General features: G+C 42.2%; 2 protein-coding genes across 4 annotated transcripts in view; both read right to left on the reverse strand.

Annotated features, from left to right (window-relative positions):
• Positions 1 to 745: 745 nt before the first annotated feature.
• LOC117428998 (zinc finger protein 414-like) lies at positions 746 to 7,847 on the reverse strand. 3 transcript variants are annotated; one of them, XM_059015146.1, is made up of 7 exons: positions 7,764 to 7,847; positions 6,687 to 6,811; positions 5,865 to 5,972; positions 5,670 to 5,775; positions 4,625 to 5,181; positions 3,782 to 3,934; positions 746 to 3,054 (listed from the first exon to the last, which is right to left on the reverse strand). In XM_059015146.1, the coding sequence occupies exons 2-7, from the start codon at positions 6,742 to 6,744 to the stop codon at positions 2,978 to 2,980; spliced, it is 1,059 nt and encodes a 352-aa protein (XP_058871129.1). In that variant the 5' UTR covers positions 6,745 to 6,811; positions 7,764 to 7,847; the 3' UTR covers positions 746 to 2,977. The 3 variants fall into 3 exon arrangements, with proteins under 3 accessions (XP_058871129.1, XP_058871128.1, XP_058871127.1); XM_059015145.1 differs by having other exon boundaries at positions 6,687 to 6,807; positions 7,690 to 7,840; XM_059015144.1 differs by having other exon boundaries at positions 7,690 to 7,840.
• Positions 7,848 to 9,175: 1,328 nt separating this feature from the next.
• The window catches only part of LOC117428977 (unconventional myosin-If-like), a 31,844-nt gene continuing 24,461 nt past the window's right edge, over positions 9,176 to 16,558 (reverse strand). The window contains exons 21-28 of the mRNA XM_059015154.1: positions 15,982 to 16,151; positions 15,436 to 15,581; positions 14,158 to 14,304; positions 13,583 to 13,731; positions 13,173 to 13,241; positions 12,233 to 12,431; positions 11,566 to 11,741; positions 9,176 to 11,256 (exon numbers count right to left, since the gene is read on the reverse strand). Coding sequence (XP_058871137.1) covers positions 11,180 to 11,256; positions 11,566 to 11,741; positions 12,233 to 12,431; positions 13,173 to 13,241; positions 13,583 to 13,731; positions 14,158 to 14,304; positions 15,436 to 15,581; positions 15,982 to 16,151 — 1,133 coding nt within the window. The 3' untranslated portion in view covers positions 9,176 to 11,179. The remainder of the gene's footprint in view (positions 11,257 to 11,565; positions 11,742 to 12,232; positions 12,432 to 13,172; positions 13,242 to 13,582; positions 13,732 to 14,157; positions 14,305 to 15,435; positions 15,582 to 15,981; positions 16,152 to 16,558) is intronic.

Below are 16,558 nucleotides of genomic sequence, written 5' to 3' on the forward strand. Positions count from 1 at the left end.
CTATTTTCTAACATTCATATAATCTAACCACGAATGCATCTGTGCACATCAAAAGCTTATATATATATATATATATATATATATATATATATATATATATATATATATATATATATATATATATATATATATGGCACTTTATATATTAAACAATGTCTCTACAACAAGGACGTAAATGAGTTCATAGCAATTAATATAATCTGTTCACGTTATACACGGTGCCAAAATCTAATTTATAGTGAACTTTACAAAAAAAAACCACACATTTAAAGGATCACATGCTACGAAATAGGATTGCATCATGATTTCCAATATATAAGATGATCGATCTGGTGTAAAATGCACATTGCCAAACGGATGGATCAACTGTGGTCACTGCATGTGTTGAGCATATCATTGTTTATTTTAGCAGGGGGCATGCATGGGTATCGTGAACAGTGCACCAGCAACACAGAGAACAGAATATTACACAAAGGGCGCTATTGAAAACCCAACTAAACACAAATACTCTTAACCTACAAAGAAGCATCGCTGGTGTCTGTTATGCACACAAGCCTAAAATTAAGCGCCCTCTAGTGGATTCAACAGCGTAATCCACAGTCCTGACAAAACACGTGCTCGTTTTAAAATCTATTGTTAATTACTAGTGAACAAACTTTTTCGTTCACCTATTGTTCCCCTCCCCAATTTTAATACATTATTTAAGTCCCGGTATGGTTATGCTACTGGTAAAAAAACATACGACTTTTCTTTTAGTCAACAATCATCAAGAAACTGTTTATTATAAAGATATAGCTTGTTGATACACAGAACAGAAGAGAAAGTACTCCAAGTTATGAAGCAAGTTCCAGTAAATTAACTTGGGGCGCTTATAGTGATACAGAACACTGTGAATCTGTTATAAACTTGTTTGTTGCTTACTGTTGGTAGTTGTTGCCTGGATTTGGTAGAAAATTGATCCATTACAACATAACATTTAAATATCCATCAAGAACAGTAAAAACAGATGTGTCAAATGTAACCAGCGCATTTCTTATAAAAAGGACACAATATTCTGTATACATTTGAAGTGACCTCCCTGTAGCCAGCTCCTCCCCTCCTCTCCCTCGGACATCCCACACAAGTCTACATCACAGAAAGAATGCAAAAGGGGTTCTGAATACCGGGTATGTACATGACTGAAGTGCGAGACCCAGGACTGGATCTTCTGCAAGCTCTTTGGCTGCACGGCTCGAGACAGTCTTCCTAAAACTTGACTGGATTAGAAGTTTGGCCCAGATTGGCAGCTGAATTTTTTTGGTTTCCGTTTGAAGTTCTCTTGCTGAATTTATTTCTCTTGCCTTGCAACGCAACAGGCAACACCAGCACTTTACATTGTGCAAGCACGGTATCATGAGACTCTACAGGGACGTGAACCACAAACTGCAGCACTGCAAGCACAGAGATCTGAACAGCTTCGGAGAATCTAGATCAAAACACTTCAGAAATGAAACAAGGAAATGCACGCTCCAATTATACAGTAAAACACATACTGTGCAGTTCATTTTTTTTGTTTGAACTCATTCTTATTTTCACTTGAACTGTTCTTAAAAAAAAAAAAAGGGGGTTACACAGCCACAACATGTTACTGCTTTTATCACATTCTTAGTGTGAAAGTAACCTAACCTTGTTCCAGATATTATAACAGCGCTGTCATATATTTCCCCCCTTGCGATTCCCTTTGAACAGGCTGTTTCTCCACAGATTTAGAACGGCTCAAAACGGAATTCTTACATTTCAGTATAGGACTATACTGCATACAGTGTGCACTACACAGGACAAACAGAACTCACATGAAGTCCATTCAGTGTAGGAATGTTTTGGTAAACGTTGATCTGCTAACGCCAATGAGTGAGGACGTGTTTCAGGATGTCTGGATTGAGTTTAGCACATTCAGTTCAGTGGTTCAATGCCACACATGCGGCGAGAGAACAGCCTGGCGCGGTGCCAGATGAATTATTACTGCTTCACTGAAGAAGTGAAAGAGTATACATAGTATATAATTTCAGATTTCTGATTCCCTTCTCCAGAATTATCAAGGAACCAAAATGGTGACTTGCTTGTTTCTGGGGGAGTGATTTATAGCTGCAGATCAAAGCACATTTTTTCTTTTAAACTGTGAAGTTAGTGGAAAATGGTCAGATCTTGTATGTTGCCCATGGGGGAGGTTAAATGTAACCCTAGGGGCTCCCGAGTGGCGCATCCAGTAAAGGCGCTCCGTGTGGAGTGCAGGATGCGCCCTATAGCCTGGAGATCGCTGGTTCGAGTGCCGCCCGGGTGGGGAGGGCTCAGGTCGGCAGGGTAATCCTCGGTTCGCTGCGCACCAGACTCCTGTGGCCGATAGGGCGCCTGCAGGTCTGTTGTAGAAGCCACTCAGATCTGTGTTGTCCTTCAGCACTATGGGTCTGGTGGCTTCGCAGAAAACCTGCAGCGTGAAAACAGAAAGACGGCTTGGCAGGACACGTTTGGGAGGACGTGTGTCTGCCGCCGTTTCCCGCGGGAGTTGCAGCGGTGAACCAGGATAAAAATAATAATTGGGCATTCCAAATTGGGGAGAAAAACGGGGTAAAAACCATTGCCGATGACTTAAAAAAAAAAAAAAAAAAAAAAAAAAAGAAATGCAACCCTGGCACATCAAAGCTATAGCCCGGGTTCTTAACACTGCAGGCACACCGTTTTGAACTGAACAGGTCTGGTATAGTACGGGAAAAATAGATTGATTAATGTCATACATTTGAGTGCTGTCAAGATGGCACTTCTTGAGATCAATGCAGAACAGACAATTAAAAAAAAAAAAAAGTTTATGGTTGTATAAAAAAAAAAAAAATTGGAATTAAAAGGTACCAGAGGAATGGAGCTGACAGACCAGATCATCCTCTGTAAATCTCCCCATTTTTACATCAAACCCCACAAACCCACCCACCCAGTAAAAAACCCATCAGAGATGTGAAAAGAGGGAGCTCTCCATTTCTGAAGTCAATTTCGAGTGAAAGGACGGGAGTCCGACATCAAAATCTGAAATAAATTGAAACAAACCATTAGATAATTAAACGAACACGGGACATGGTCTGACTGCAGAGCTTTAATAACTAAATCCATCCGTGTAAAACTTCCGACCGCATTGAAATAAGTGTTAACAGGTTCTTGGTCTGGTCTAAGGTACTGCTCAGATGAGTTTGATACCTTGACCTTAGATACATATTAGAGCTTAAGAGTTCAAGCAAAGTGCATTCCCCAGTTTATATCTCTGAAAGTGAGTAGTGTCATGAAAACCTGCAACCATTTACTGTGTTTTTCTTCAACACTGGAGAAAAATACGGTTCCCATTTTTGCCTATTTTCTCCTTAAGAATCGGATATCAAAATGCTGTTCGTGACGTTAAGATCTGTGCGAAGCGTAATATTAGCATCCTGACCACTGGAATAGCAGCAGCAATTCATCCATAACTTCAAAACACAATCATAAATTACAAAATAAAACACACAGTATAAGAAATGAAGGGATCAGTTCGATCATCCTAGTCAGCAGAGTTATGCTACAGCTGGGTGTTTCTGGAGCATTTCACAGCACTGAGGAATCACCCTTATCTACCACCTATCCATGAAATCCAGGGCGATTTCCCAGTGCTGAAGAATGCTCAAATAAAACCCAGCCGTGACAGAAAGGCGAGGTGTAAGTTGTTCGACTCAGGGGAAGCAGAATGCTGCAAGGCCCCTACCCATCTCTCCCTGCACCCCCCTACCCATGTCTCCCTGCATCCGGCTGACAGGACTCTTGTGCTGCTCCTCGATGTGCAGTGTCATCTCCTCGCGGGATGGGGTGGAGTGCGAGCACTGCAGGCAGTTATAGCGCCCTCTAGTGTGCTCCCACACAATGCGACTGTTGAAGGACTGGCCTGTGAATGTCAACAGACAGAAAATAATAATAATAATAATAATAATAATAATAATAATAATAATAATAATAATGTTATTATTATTAACATTTATTTATTTGGCAGACCCCTTTATCCAAGGCGACTTACAGGAGTTACAGGGCAGTAAAGGGTTACAATGCTAAATTGATATTTAAATACAGTATAATTTACAGAAGTGCAAATTATACTACTAAGATGCAACAAGTTAGGAGTATTATTATTATTATTCCAGTTAATCTCAGCTGAGAGGTCAAACTATTTACTGCAAGCCGCCCATCAACTACTATAGATATTGCTTTCAACAGCTTGGCCAATTGTGTTGTAACCACATCACTTTTGGTCCATTCCAATCCAGGACCTCGTTCCAGCCAGATCCTTCAGTACTGAATTGAACACTTGACCTTGTTAGGACAAGACTGCTCAGTCAATAAAAAAAAAAATGACATTAATCCTAAATCTCCCCAAACCACACATTGTCTGATTTGGCAGGCTGCAGGAAAATAATTTTACTATTTATAGGCTATGGAATTGTTGCATCAGACTAAATCATTTCTTAGATTTGAGTCGTGTATAATGTCCACTTTCTTGAAAAAACAGACAGAGATTTCAGTCAAACCTCGTCCTACACTGACCTTCTATTAGACACCTTCCGTAATCCACGCATCTCACCTTGGTTTTTCTTCCACACAGCGTTGGAGGCAGGAAGCCCGGCTTGGTTGGGGACGTACGGCCCGAGACGTTGCTGTACGGCAGACTGGGGCATGGAGTAGGAAGTGGGATGCACGTAGGGCAGGAAATGACCAGGCATGGAAGCGCCGTGCGACTGGCCAGCAAAGCGCAGGGGTGAGGATCCGAACTGGGAGGGTTCGAGCAGCTGGAAGGGGTGCGGGCCGGGAGAGACCAGGGGTGCAGAGCTGAGAGAGCTGTGGACGCTGGGCAGGCTGCTGGGGAGGGAGGGGGCAGCTTGGGAGGGCAAGGGCTGGGAGGGAGCCGAAGCCTGGCTCGAGGGCACCAGCTTCTCAAGATGCCGGATGACGCTCTGCAGTTTGGGCAGCTCTGGGGCGGCTCGTTTGACCTGCGGTTTGGAGAGCTCCGTGGCTGGCGGAGTGGCTGGTTTAGGCTTCTCCAGCTTGTGAGCTCCTTTGTTTTTGACAACCTTGGCGCAGACGTGGAGATGCTTGAAGAGGGCCCGGTGCGTGCGCAAATGCACCTTGCAGTTTTCACATCTACAAAAAAATAAAAAAAAAACGTGGTTCTGAAAAGCTCCCTTTACAACTGCCACTGCAGACTGTTTCTCAGAAAGACCAAGAATTGGATGGGTATGGACTCTGATGTACCCTCTCACCTCCTAGGGTAGTTGAGGTACATGAGTAGAGGCAAGTGTAGGGAATCCCACAGGACAAAGACTACCTGTCAAAACATTTGTCCAGTTTTATTACCATGGTTACTTTAGTATCAAGCTACTTGGGGCCTCATTTACTAGGTATGCCTTTCACAAGCACAAAACATATCAACTGGATATATTTATATATTCAATTGGTCTACCTAAATATACTCTTTAAATTATTAAAATAGAGCCTTTCCTGGCGTTCCACATGCTTGTGAAAACATAAATACACTCAGATCTATCTCTGTTTAATTCAAATAAATAGATCGCCTAGCTTGGTACCCAAGTATAGATGTCCTCCACACCCCCCTCTTCCAATTTACTCACATGAAGTAGCGATTGGGTTTGTAATGTTGACGCATATGATCCATGAGCTGTTGCATGCTGGGAAAGGTCCTTGTGCACCTCAGAGTGGAGCAATGGAACAGTTTACCTGGAAGAGAAGAACACACACTCACTGAGCACCCTTTCGTCTGCACAAAAGGAGCCAGCCCCTGTCCTGTTTGTGCTAGCTGTGCTTACCCTGCAAGGACTGCGTTGCGATGTAGTGGCTTCCCGTGTGACTCATTAGCTCTTGCATGTCCCAAAAGACTTGCTTGCAGCCGGAAAAAGAGCAATGCATCCCTTTTCCTGTAAAAGGACAGAAATATTGTCAAACCCAAGTTTTCTACTCCAGGCTAACCGTTGTGAGATTACCTTCATGCAGCTAATTTAAAATGATTGTTCTTAATTGTTGTCCTACTGAGCTCCACATCATTTCCTGTATTTTTTTCTTTTTATTTTTTAAAGAATATGTCTTGGATGCTTTATTGCACACCTCAATAACCTCCTCTGAGCTAATTAAACACCTTGCACGAGTTATCCAACCTCTAGCAAGCTTCACTTCCACAGATTACCTTAACCAGCAAATTGCTGTTGCCTGACCATCTCAACAAGTGGATCTCCCCACTGAATCCTGCAGATGTTGCACCTGCATCTCATACTTGACCTGAGGTCAGTTATAATCAGAACTACTATTACAGCAGCATTGCTTGATGAAATTGCACTAAAAAAGTTACCTAAACTACACACACTAACATGTTCACTCTGTTTACTCTAAATAACTGATCACAGCTACAAATACCAAAACATACTATATAAAACATTTTATTTTATTTTTTTAAAAAACAAATGGGAGTCACCAAAAGGGATTGAAATACAAGAATGATGATAGAATGTGTATATGGCATCATTACAATTTCAATTACACAGATGTGCCAATGGTGCAATTACAATGGCAAGGCAATTAATTCTGAATTGCACAATTCCAATTGCAATTACCGCCAGGTCTGTCTGATATAATACCTTCCATGGCGTTGCAGGAGACCAGCGCTCCCTGCTCCTCCTTTGGTAACACGGACATGTCGGTGCCCGCAGAGGCCAGGGGCTCCTGGTAAAGGAGGTCTGACAGCTTCACCAGGGGATACTGTCTAGAACAAAACAAACACTGGCTTCAGCAAGTCCATCAACAAAAGCATCAAAGCTGAGACAACTAGCTATGTTTATTTTACACACACTAAAGTACAGTATCAAGCAGAAAAAGCATCCTGACCACTGAATGCTTTAAATCTTTCTTTAAAATCTTCCCAGTGTTTTGATCCTACCTTCTGTTCTGAACTTACTTTTACTCAGCTTCCACTTATGCGCTCTTGTTCTACTCTGCTAAATTTCAAGTCGTGTCTAGGCTGAAGAGATTGAATTATTTTAACCTGTCCTCATAGTTCATGTCATGAAGTCCTGGGATCAGCCTAGTTGCCCTTACGTACGCATATACTGCACAAACACACGCGAACATCTTTATGTGATAAAGATAATCAACATTCAAAACGGTAAACACTGGGATAACGGTTATAATATATATATTATTAACAACCCTACTTCACACACACACACCCACAAAGTTGTTAGAAGTGGCACATGTGATGCCTAATATTTTTAAAAACTAAATTCACGTTTTTTTTAAGTTATATTTTACTCTCATTTCTCATAAACACATATTAATGTGTCTATTGTTGGCTTCTTATTTCCGTGTGTGAAATGTACACACATACTACGGTAAACAAACATCCTCATTGTGAGACAGTTCTGCTTAATCAACACATTGTATACCGCTATGTAAAATAGTCATATCTATGGTCACAACATTGTCAATGCACCTTTTTATTTTATTATTATTTTTAATATATAGTACCAATAAAACAGGACAGGAATAAGTAAGTGTTGCGTTCAAAAGAGGGAACTGTCTGTAGACCTTCCATCGCGGGAAAAAAACAAAATGACTCTATTAGACAGGTTCCCCGACACTCACCGTACGTGGAATGACGTTCGTATTCTCTCAAGTCAAGACAGTTTAAAACATTTTTAAAATATAAATCTTATTACCTTTTAAAGAACAAATATTATGTTTCTATTAAGGGTCTACTCAGCCATTTTGGATGAGACGAGCTGTCGCGAGATAAATAAGGGGGCGGTGTTACTGTGACGCAATGCCCTTGGTTGGTGCGCGTGTGTTTATGCACATCGTCTTTAAACTGTCATGAAGTCTGTTTACAGTTAGTACAGTTTATTGTTGCAAAGTTCCACCCGTTCACAAGACAGACGTGTTATTAACTCAAACTTGTCGAGTGGGCGGCAGTGTTAAAAAACACATTGCTGGAAATTACCTTTTAAATTCCTTTGAAATGGAGGAATGACCTAAACTTTTTTTTTTTTTTTGCGTTTTTTTTTTGCGTTTTTTTTTTTTTAAATTGTGCAAAATATTCTAATGCAAAATATTCTGCATTAATTGGATTTCTAACACTAATGGGATTCCAACTGCAAAAGCATGTTGCTGTGTTTGTACTCAGACAGTGTGAGTTACTGTGTACAAAGCACTGCACTAAATGGGTGGTATTCACACGATCCCAGATGCCCTAATTCTCCAGAAAAAAACCAAACACAATTTAAATAAAAAAGCTTAAAATAAATCAGGAGGTTGATTTAAATAATTGTAGCTAAAAAAATAGTTACATAAATTTTTGTCATGTTGCACTGCCATTAGCTACCTAGCTTTCAAATGTGTAGTTTCGAAAGAAACACATGTTACATGTATTTTCATTTTCAAACATTATATCTGGTACTGTATTAGGTTAAAATAAGCTCTCAGTTTCTATGGTTTATTCGTGTAGTCCTTGTTTGCACTTGTACTTCCTGGATCATTTCACTCCAGCAGTGTCTTCTTTGTCAAAGCATGTTACTGGCTGACGAAAGCATGTCAGTCAATAAGGGATACAGCTGATTGGTTATTGACAGGAAAGAAGCCGGTGAATGGGGTGGGGACAATTTCACTCTCCAGGTGAAAGGACTCAGGAAATACAACATTGTATGGCTTGTGAACAGTTTTCTTTCAGCTAGTGTAGTGCCAGATATTAAGTGTTGTGAGGGTCTGGAACCAACTCCCCAGTAATGTTGTTGAAGCTGACACCCTGGGATACCTTCAAGAAGCTGCTTGATGAGATTCTGGGATCAATAAGCTACTAACAACCAAACGAGCAAGGAGCTAGAAAGGGTATAGATGTCCATGGCGGAAAAATGTCATGCAACTATTTTGCTAGCTACAGTTAATTTAAAAGCCCCTTCCTTTTAAAAAGGTGGGACATGGTTTGTGAATATGACCCTGTTTTATAAAGGATAGTAAAACCCACAGGAAGTGTTGCATTAGGTTCCACTGGCACCCAGTGTACTCTGATGAAATAGCATGACTACCTCTGCAGCCATCATCTTCCTCTATTAGACACCACTCACTGGAGACGACCAAAGGATGCAATACTGCTTTTATTTTTCATTCACAATACTTCAGAAAAAGCTCTTTTTTTTTTTTTTTAACTGAATACAGAAAAAAAAATCTATAAAAAACGATTGTGTACATTATACAGGAACACCAACGACATTCCAGGTTTAGGGGAGCAGTAGTTCTCATTAATTTACAAAGACGTTAGATAGAAAAAAAAAAACTACACAATTACACGACACACATGATGCATGCATGGAAACTAAAATAATCCTTCTATAGATGTAATCAAAGACTATACATTGAACCCAGTGTACATGTTATTAGGTGATAAACAAAGAGATGCAAAAACCAACTGCATTAGTGCTGGTCAACACACACAAACAGTATCTACCCCCATAGAATGTCATATCTCTTAACAGCCTGTAGATGGCAGTAACGTAACAATCTCCCAAATACCTTACACATATCGTCTTAAATCAGTACCGAACTTTGAGGTGATTTTTTTTTTTTTTAAGTTTACATAAAAGAAAACAATGGAGGTTAAATCTGCACTGTCCCTCAATTTTAAAACATATTTATTTGGTGTCAAGTTTATTGCTAGTTGTGTATCATTCTGAGTGTGTGTGTGTGTTTTTAAGTGTCTGTGTGTGTGTGCGTGTGTGTCTGTCTGTGTGTGTTTGTGTCTGTGTGTGTGTGTCTGTCTCTGTGTGTGTCTGTGTCTGTGTGTCTCTGTGTCTGTCTGTGTGTGTGTGTCTGCGTGAGTGTGTGTATTCCACACACACCTTAGAAAGTCGACCATTGTTTACATTCGTCAAAAGCAACTTCATTGGCTCCCCACTATGTTACTTTGTGATCTAATTAGGCAGGTTTCTGTTTCTACTTGCAGCAGTTGGAGGTTATACAACACTTCCTCATGCATAGCAAATAACCATTCTTTCAAAATGTTTGATCTAAAACATATTTATTACTTTTAAAATGAATTTGAAAACAACATGGACTGTGAACCTCAATCACATTGAAGTATCTTACATTTTTGTGGGCACATAAATATAGCTACACTCTAGGCTGTAAGAACTCAGTAGCACCTTATTGCACACACTGTAAGTTCTTTGGTATAACTCACATGTTGATGACGATGCTTTCATTTGGTTTCACTGCAGGCTGCTCGGGGTGCACTGCACTAACGCAATGTCCCTTAGCAGCTGGCATCCTTGTTCTACTATTAAAATATATTAAATACAGGGCTGACTGGATTCAAGCCGGGTCCCACGATTCTCAAAGAACACCGAGCTGTTCCAATAACTGCTCTCCCTCCCTCTGCAAGGAGCAGTGCTTCATTCAGCTCTCAATAAATAAGAGTGGTTCATCAAGCATTGCGCAGGCTGATCGATCAATACTCCATACAGGATGATCACAGATGATCGACCTCTCTCTATAACATACAACATCTAATGCCCTTCTTGAGCAACCTGTACCGTATAAATCGTGCAAAAAGGGGTACGGGCTTCTGCTGGGGTGTACATTGTTTCCTGTGAAAATTCAGTCTTTAGTTTCATACATAACGCATGCATCTGTGTGTAAGTGCTCCATGGCTGAAGATGAGTGCATATGTAAGGCATGGGGTCTGAATGCTTAGGCATTGCTTTGCAAGAGTATGGCAAGTTGGGTAAACTGTATAAAATACCATATTAAAGTAGGTGGATTTCTAATCGGCTTCACTGCATGCAAGCCAGTGTGTTTATCTCCCCAGTGTAAGTGTGCATCTCTATTTGCACGACTGTACAGTACTGTATATAGATCACACCCCCATAGCAGAACAACCTTTCAAATCCTGTGCTGGACTGCAGCATTACTATCTAGCCCCAGAACACATTTCGATGTTTTTCTGCATGTTTGGTGCAGCATGTGGCTGTGGAGGTGTGATTATATATATATACATATACATATGTTGACAACTTGGAACTGTTTAAAGCTGCTCCTTTGTCCCGGGCCTGGGTGTGATGGAGATTCTTCTCAGATGAAGAATTCACATCTTCTCCACGTAGTTCCCTGGGAAAAGCCCTTCTTTGCCTTTAAATTTTCCTCTCCACCAACCGGAACTGTCTAAGAAAAGAGAATAGAAGGACAGAACATTTTTTAAAAAAATGTAAAAGAATCACAGTTAAATTGTTAATCCTTTGCGTGGCAAAGCGAGTGACTTTACTGTAAGTACTTCCTCGATGAAAAACGGTTTGATTGGATTTTTAACACTACCCCCAAAAAGTATTGGGACGCTTTCTGCTATATACCCATAGCACTTAAACTATTATAGCCTGTTTTTTGGAGAAGATTTGCCCACAGTAGTAAAATCAGGCCCGGTGTGTATGCCCCTCCCACAGTGAGTGATGTCACAGCGTGGCCCCGCTTCCTCACCCTCGTTTAGAATGTCGATGACGTCATTGACATTGAAGCTGAGCTCGTCGGTGTCCTGTCCCACGTACTGATAGAGGGCCCGACAGCGGGGCCCCTGGGGGCGGGCCTGGGGTTTGGGCCGTCCCGTCACAGCCGGAGGGGGGCGGTGCTGGCTGATGCTCTTCTTCCTTTGCATCCTGCGGGACAAGAGAGACACACTTACAGAAAAACCAAGACAAGGATCCCTGCATTGCTCACCCATTATATATACTGCAAATGCACTGGCTGAGTTTGTTTTTATGGAAGACTACCACACACAGAGGTTTATTCAGTTGATCGAAACTGATTTTAATACCGCAGCAGTTAGATCTTCTTAATAACCTAAATCTCTAACAGTACAGCATGTGTGAGTCTCTTAGGAGTATTCCTGTTTTTAAAAAGTAAACCGACAGATTTGTTCCTTTTCTGACAAATACAATAACAAACGTGTCGATTCTTTAGCCAAGTCTTCGGTGCTGGAATTTGTTCTTATTTTAATATTTAAACAGTGGCAGTATTTGGATCTTCGACTGTGCAGTTCAAGATCACATACAGTATATAGCTGAAACAGGCCGCAGCCCCTCATCGCCGGGAGCGTTTCATTCTCGAGCACCGGCATTTCAGAAAATCAAACCGGAGGTGACGTTACCCTGCCACACCCTGGTCGGGCACGTTGAGGAACTCCAGGTTCTCTGCCTCTGGGACAGCGTGCCGGGCCTTGGACGTAGAGCCCTGCTTGGGCAACATCCCCATAGGGGGGCGGCCCTGCTTCTGGGGCATGGAGTACTGCTGGTCCTGCCTCCTGGTGTCATTGCGGGAGAACTGCGCCGCTCCATTCTTGCAGTTACCTGAAGAGGCAAAGTGCAGGAAATTACATGAGGAGCGGCAGTACAGACGCTTCTCAATACAGGATTAACAGCGTTGCTATTTAGAAGCCAGGTGACAAATACAATCATTTCAAGCAGCAAGGTGTGAATGAAATGCAATGCACTGAAGAAATGACCTGCTCCAACCTGGCACTAAGTTGTTTCTTGTAAGTGTATTACCGTTCAAATCGTTTCATTCAGTAATTAATTTGCATTTGCACTTGCTCTAAAATAGGCCCCCCTGTTCCTGTTGTTTAAGACAGATAGCTCAAGGGCACATGCAGGGCTTAAATTATCACACAGATGCAGTTGCAGCAGGTTCTCTTCCAAAACCCCTTAAAGGAATTTGCAGTGAACATTTGTCCACCAGAAGAAAATACTAAATTAGAAGCCTTTTGTACAGCACCCTGAAATGTTCCTATTACTTTAGTAGACACCCATACAGCAATTCACTAATCGCTACACAGTGTCCCCAGAAGTCACCAGCCCTGTTGGCTCAGAGAATGCATCAATGCTTGCAATGCTGTGATTGGTTCATTCCTTGCAATGCTGTGATTGGTTCATTCCTTGCAATGCTTTGATTGGTTCATTCCTTGCAATGCTGTGATTGGTTAATTACTTGCAATGCTGTGATTGGTACATTCGTTGCAATGCTGTGATTGGTACATTATTTGCAATGCTGTGATTGGTTCATTCCTTGCAATGCTGTGATTGGTTCCTTACCTCTAGGGGGCCCAGGGGCAGATCTCTGAGGAGGGGCTCTGCTCTGGCCCTGGCCTTTCTTCGTGGGTTCTGTGAAAACAGAATAGTATTTGATTTTATATTATGGAAAATACACTATACTGTATCTTCCTATCAGTCAATAGCATTCATATTATGAGCTGAGTTTATTGTCTAAACAGATGGAGAGATGACTGATCATTGTTTTCACGGTTTGGTGATGTAGGCAGTAAGTTGTATATCTTCTACACTTTAGTGGTTTTCAACATGTTTGAGTCAGACAGAAAAATAAGTGCTGTAATGTATATAGAACAGTTTTTCAGAGGAATATTGAAAACCAAGCATTTTTCAATTGAAAAAACCAAAAAGCAGACTGGTGGCAGCAGGTGAGTGCTTCAGGCCCGCAGACTCACTGGAGGTTTTGGGCAGGCCGTCCCCGATGCTGACACTCAGGGTCTTGCCTCCTGGTTTCTGTTGTGCCACGTCGCCCTGGCCCCGGCTAAACAAGACCAGACGAGACCCCCCTCCGCCCCAGCCCTCCTTCTTCACCTTGAACTCGATCCTGGAGGAGGAGAGACACAGCTTTAACTGGGAGACACACTGACCTTCCCTTCATATTCACGGCAGCCTTCAGTTTCGCTCTCAATCAGCCCTACTTGACAATAAGATGAGGAGATGGTTAGAGGCTGCTTGTCAGATGCTCACAGCTCTTCCGATCCCACTTCCAAGCCATTTGCCTCTTTGACCCAGGAGCTCTACCAGCCCCTGGGGGTCAAAGACCAGCCCTGCAGATGTACCCCTGGCTGGTAAGGTCCTCTGTAGCACAGTGAGGAGAAACAGTCCCTGCTAATTTGCAACTTTGCACAGCTGGAACTCAAACCTGCTCTCCCCTGACTGCATGACTCACCCTGCACTCCAAGTGGCCGTGCCTCAGTGACCCCCTTCACATCTCGAAGCCTAGTTTGAGTTGAGTACAGAGGGGCCCTACCTGTCACTGAAGTTGAGGTTCAGTTTGCTCTTGGTGAGCTCCTCGAAGCGCTTGCACAGCAGGCTCAGGAACTCTGTCTTGAACATGGACTCCAGCAGGCTGTCATACTGCTCCTCGTGAATCACAAAGAAATCGTCCTGCCGCATGCTGCAACACAGGATCACACACTCATGTCAGAAGATAAGGGGTTGCTTTTGTAATACATTTCTCTTCTATATGTTGCTTGGCTTTGTCTGTGGGTGTTTTCTTAAATTCAATGTAAAGGCAAGCTTGTGGAAGGTTACTGATAAAGACTGTATTTGGGTTGTCGGTGACTTGTACTCTTCCTGTGTCTTGCTATCTCTTGTAGTGATAAAGCAGGGTGTGTGTGTCAAATGCATGGATTGCGAGTATGTTTATTAGAAGGACCGAGACGATTCCAAAGCTGTAATGGACAAAAAAATTACAAAAGAAAGAATTGCTGATTATGCACATTAATGCCTTTTTCGTATTGCATGTTGATTTTGACTTGAATAAAGTATTTGTATTAAACTGACTAATTGCTGTATTGAGCGAATGATTCTGGATTCATCCACACAATAAGACTCACAGCAGTGAGCCAGTTAACACTCATTATACTGGTTTTGCCTTAAAGGCATATCATTCATATTGGTGCCTATTTTGTTCTGAAAGCACCGCCTAACTGAATGTTAATCTGAAACCCAAACCCCTTAAAAAGGTCCTTAGAGGTCTGTGAACCGGTGGGGTAATGCAGTCATGTGGGATGATGACACAGTGATTACATGGTTCGTGATAATGTGGGAGCATTTGCCCTGTAACTTAACGTGAACTTCATCACATCTGACTCAAACTTTCCACACAAATAACAGTTACAAACAACTGCGGCAATGGAACAGGCACATGTGGAGCAGTTCTGACTCCTCCTTTTAAACTACAGAAGGGGAATCAGTGGTTCAGCCGGAGGTGTTGCGAGTCATTCCTCATAAGCTCTAGCACACCTCCTTCTCTGTCTTAGGCTCTCTCTGCTGCCCTGCATCGTCAGCTATTGTGCTTCCGTTGCACAACCATTGAAAAGATAAGTGTCACATTTGCTGCTTATTTCAGCAACAACAAAATAACTGCCACTATAATAAATTCCCCTTCCTGCAATCTGAAACTAGGCCACCTCTGTGATGAGACAGCTGATAAGAGCGCAGTCCACCCCCGACGAGGTGACTCCACTGGAAAGTGACTTGTCAGCAGCTGAAGCGAGGGCTGGGGTTTGAAGGGGTTACAAACCTTAAAGACACACTCCGGATGCTCTGAATCTCCATCTTTCTCTTCAGAACCTCTCTGATCTGTCCCTTTTCAGGACCCTTCTTGATCTTTTCTCGACCAATCAGGTAAATGCCTTTGGGGGTCAGGATGAGGTCGCGCTTTATACTCTGCAAGCAGGAAAGGTGACAGTACTGGCATTATCAATATATATATATATATATATTTAAAAAAAAAAAAAGTACGCTCTAAAATATTAAGTCATAAGTCATGACCTCATTAGAACGGTAACTACACTAAGAATTTATTGCATCTTGCAATAACACGTTGTTATGAATTGGCATCTCAGCCCATCGAATGGAAAGGTAAAGGCTGGACTTGAACCACAAACCATACAGTTCAAAGACAAACGCCTTTCCATTCAACTGAACAGCAAGCTCTGTAGTCTAGAGGCACTAGGAGGAGATTCATTACAATGTAAACGCAATTCAAAACACACATACTTTACCTAAACGGCAAATACGAAAACAGATCAAACCCAACGACTGAGTGTTTCCAGCTGATCTGTACCTTGAATCTCCGGTCGTACTTGTTGACAGAGTCTGCGAAGTCGACGCGCTCTCGCTTGGCCAGGAACTGTCTCAGCTCCGGCTTGTCTTCCATGCCCAGGTAATCCCCCACGAAGTTCCTGTTGATGCTGTTCCTCCTCCGCTCCTTCCAGTTGAACAGGATATCTGAGGCTGAGCACAGAGGGTTTCACATGGGATTAGCAGCCAGTCACTGAGGCCCCTGTCCATTCAGAGTGACTGCCTGTGCTATTAGGAGGCTGTGTGGTCCAGTGGTTAAAGAAATGGGCTTGTAACCAGGAGGTCCCCAGTTCAAATCCCACCTCAGCCACTGACTCATTGTGTGACCCTGAGCAAGTCACTTAATCTCCTTGTGCTCCGTCTTTCGGGTGAGACGTAGTTGTAAGTGACTCTGCAGCTAATGCATAGTTCATACACCCGAGTCTCTGTAAGTCACCTTGGATAAAGGTGTCTGCTAAATAAAAACAAAATAACAAACATATTGAAACCAGGAGCCACAGGCAGTCAAGGGCCCAAAAGGAAGCTTTGAGCCCTTTTGCTAATACCTTTAGGCTTTAGCT

This window comes from Acipenser ruthenus, chromosome 49 (assembly GCF_902713425.1).
Source record: "Acipenser ruthenus chromosome 49, fAciRut3.2 maternal haplotype, whole genome shotgun sequence".
NCBI lineage: Eukaryota > Metazoa > Chordata > Actinopteri > Acipenseriformes > Acipenseridae > Acipenser > Acipenser ruthenus.

What these genes read in the sequence shown, in the direction of transcription:
- LOC117428998 (XM_059015146.1), bottom strand. Translation starts at nt 6,744, where the DNA reads ATGTCCGTGTTACCAAAGGAGGAGCAGGGAGCGCTGGTCTCCTGCAAC. An exon ending in AAACCCAATCGCTACTTCAT is followed by an intron (nt 5,182 to 5,669) that starts GTGAGTAAATTG and finishes ATTTTTTTGTAG; the next exon opens with ATGTGAAAACTGCAAGGTGC. An exon ending in CCGGATGCAGGGAGACATGG is followed by an intron (nt 3,055 to 3,781) that starts GTAGGGGGGTGC and finishes AATTTATTTCAG; the next exon opens with ATTTTGATGTCGGACTCCCG.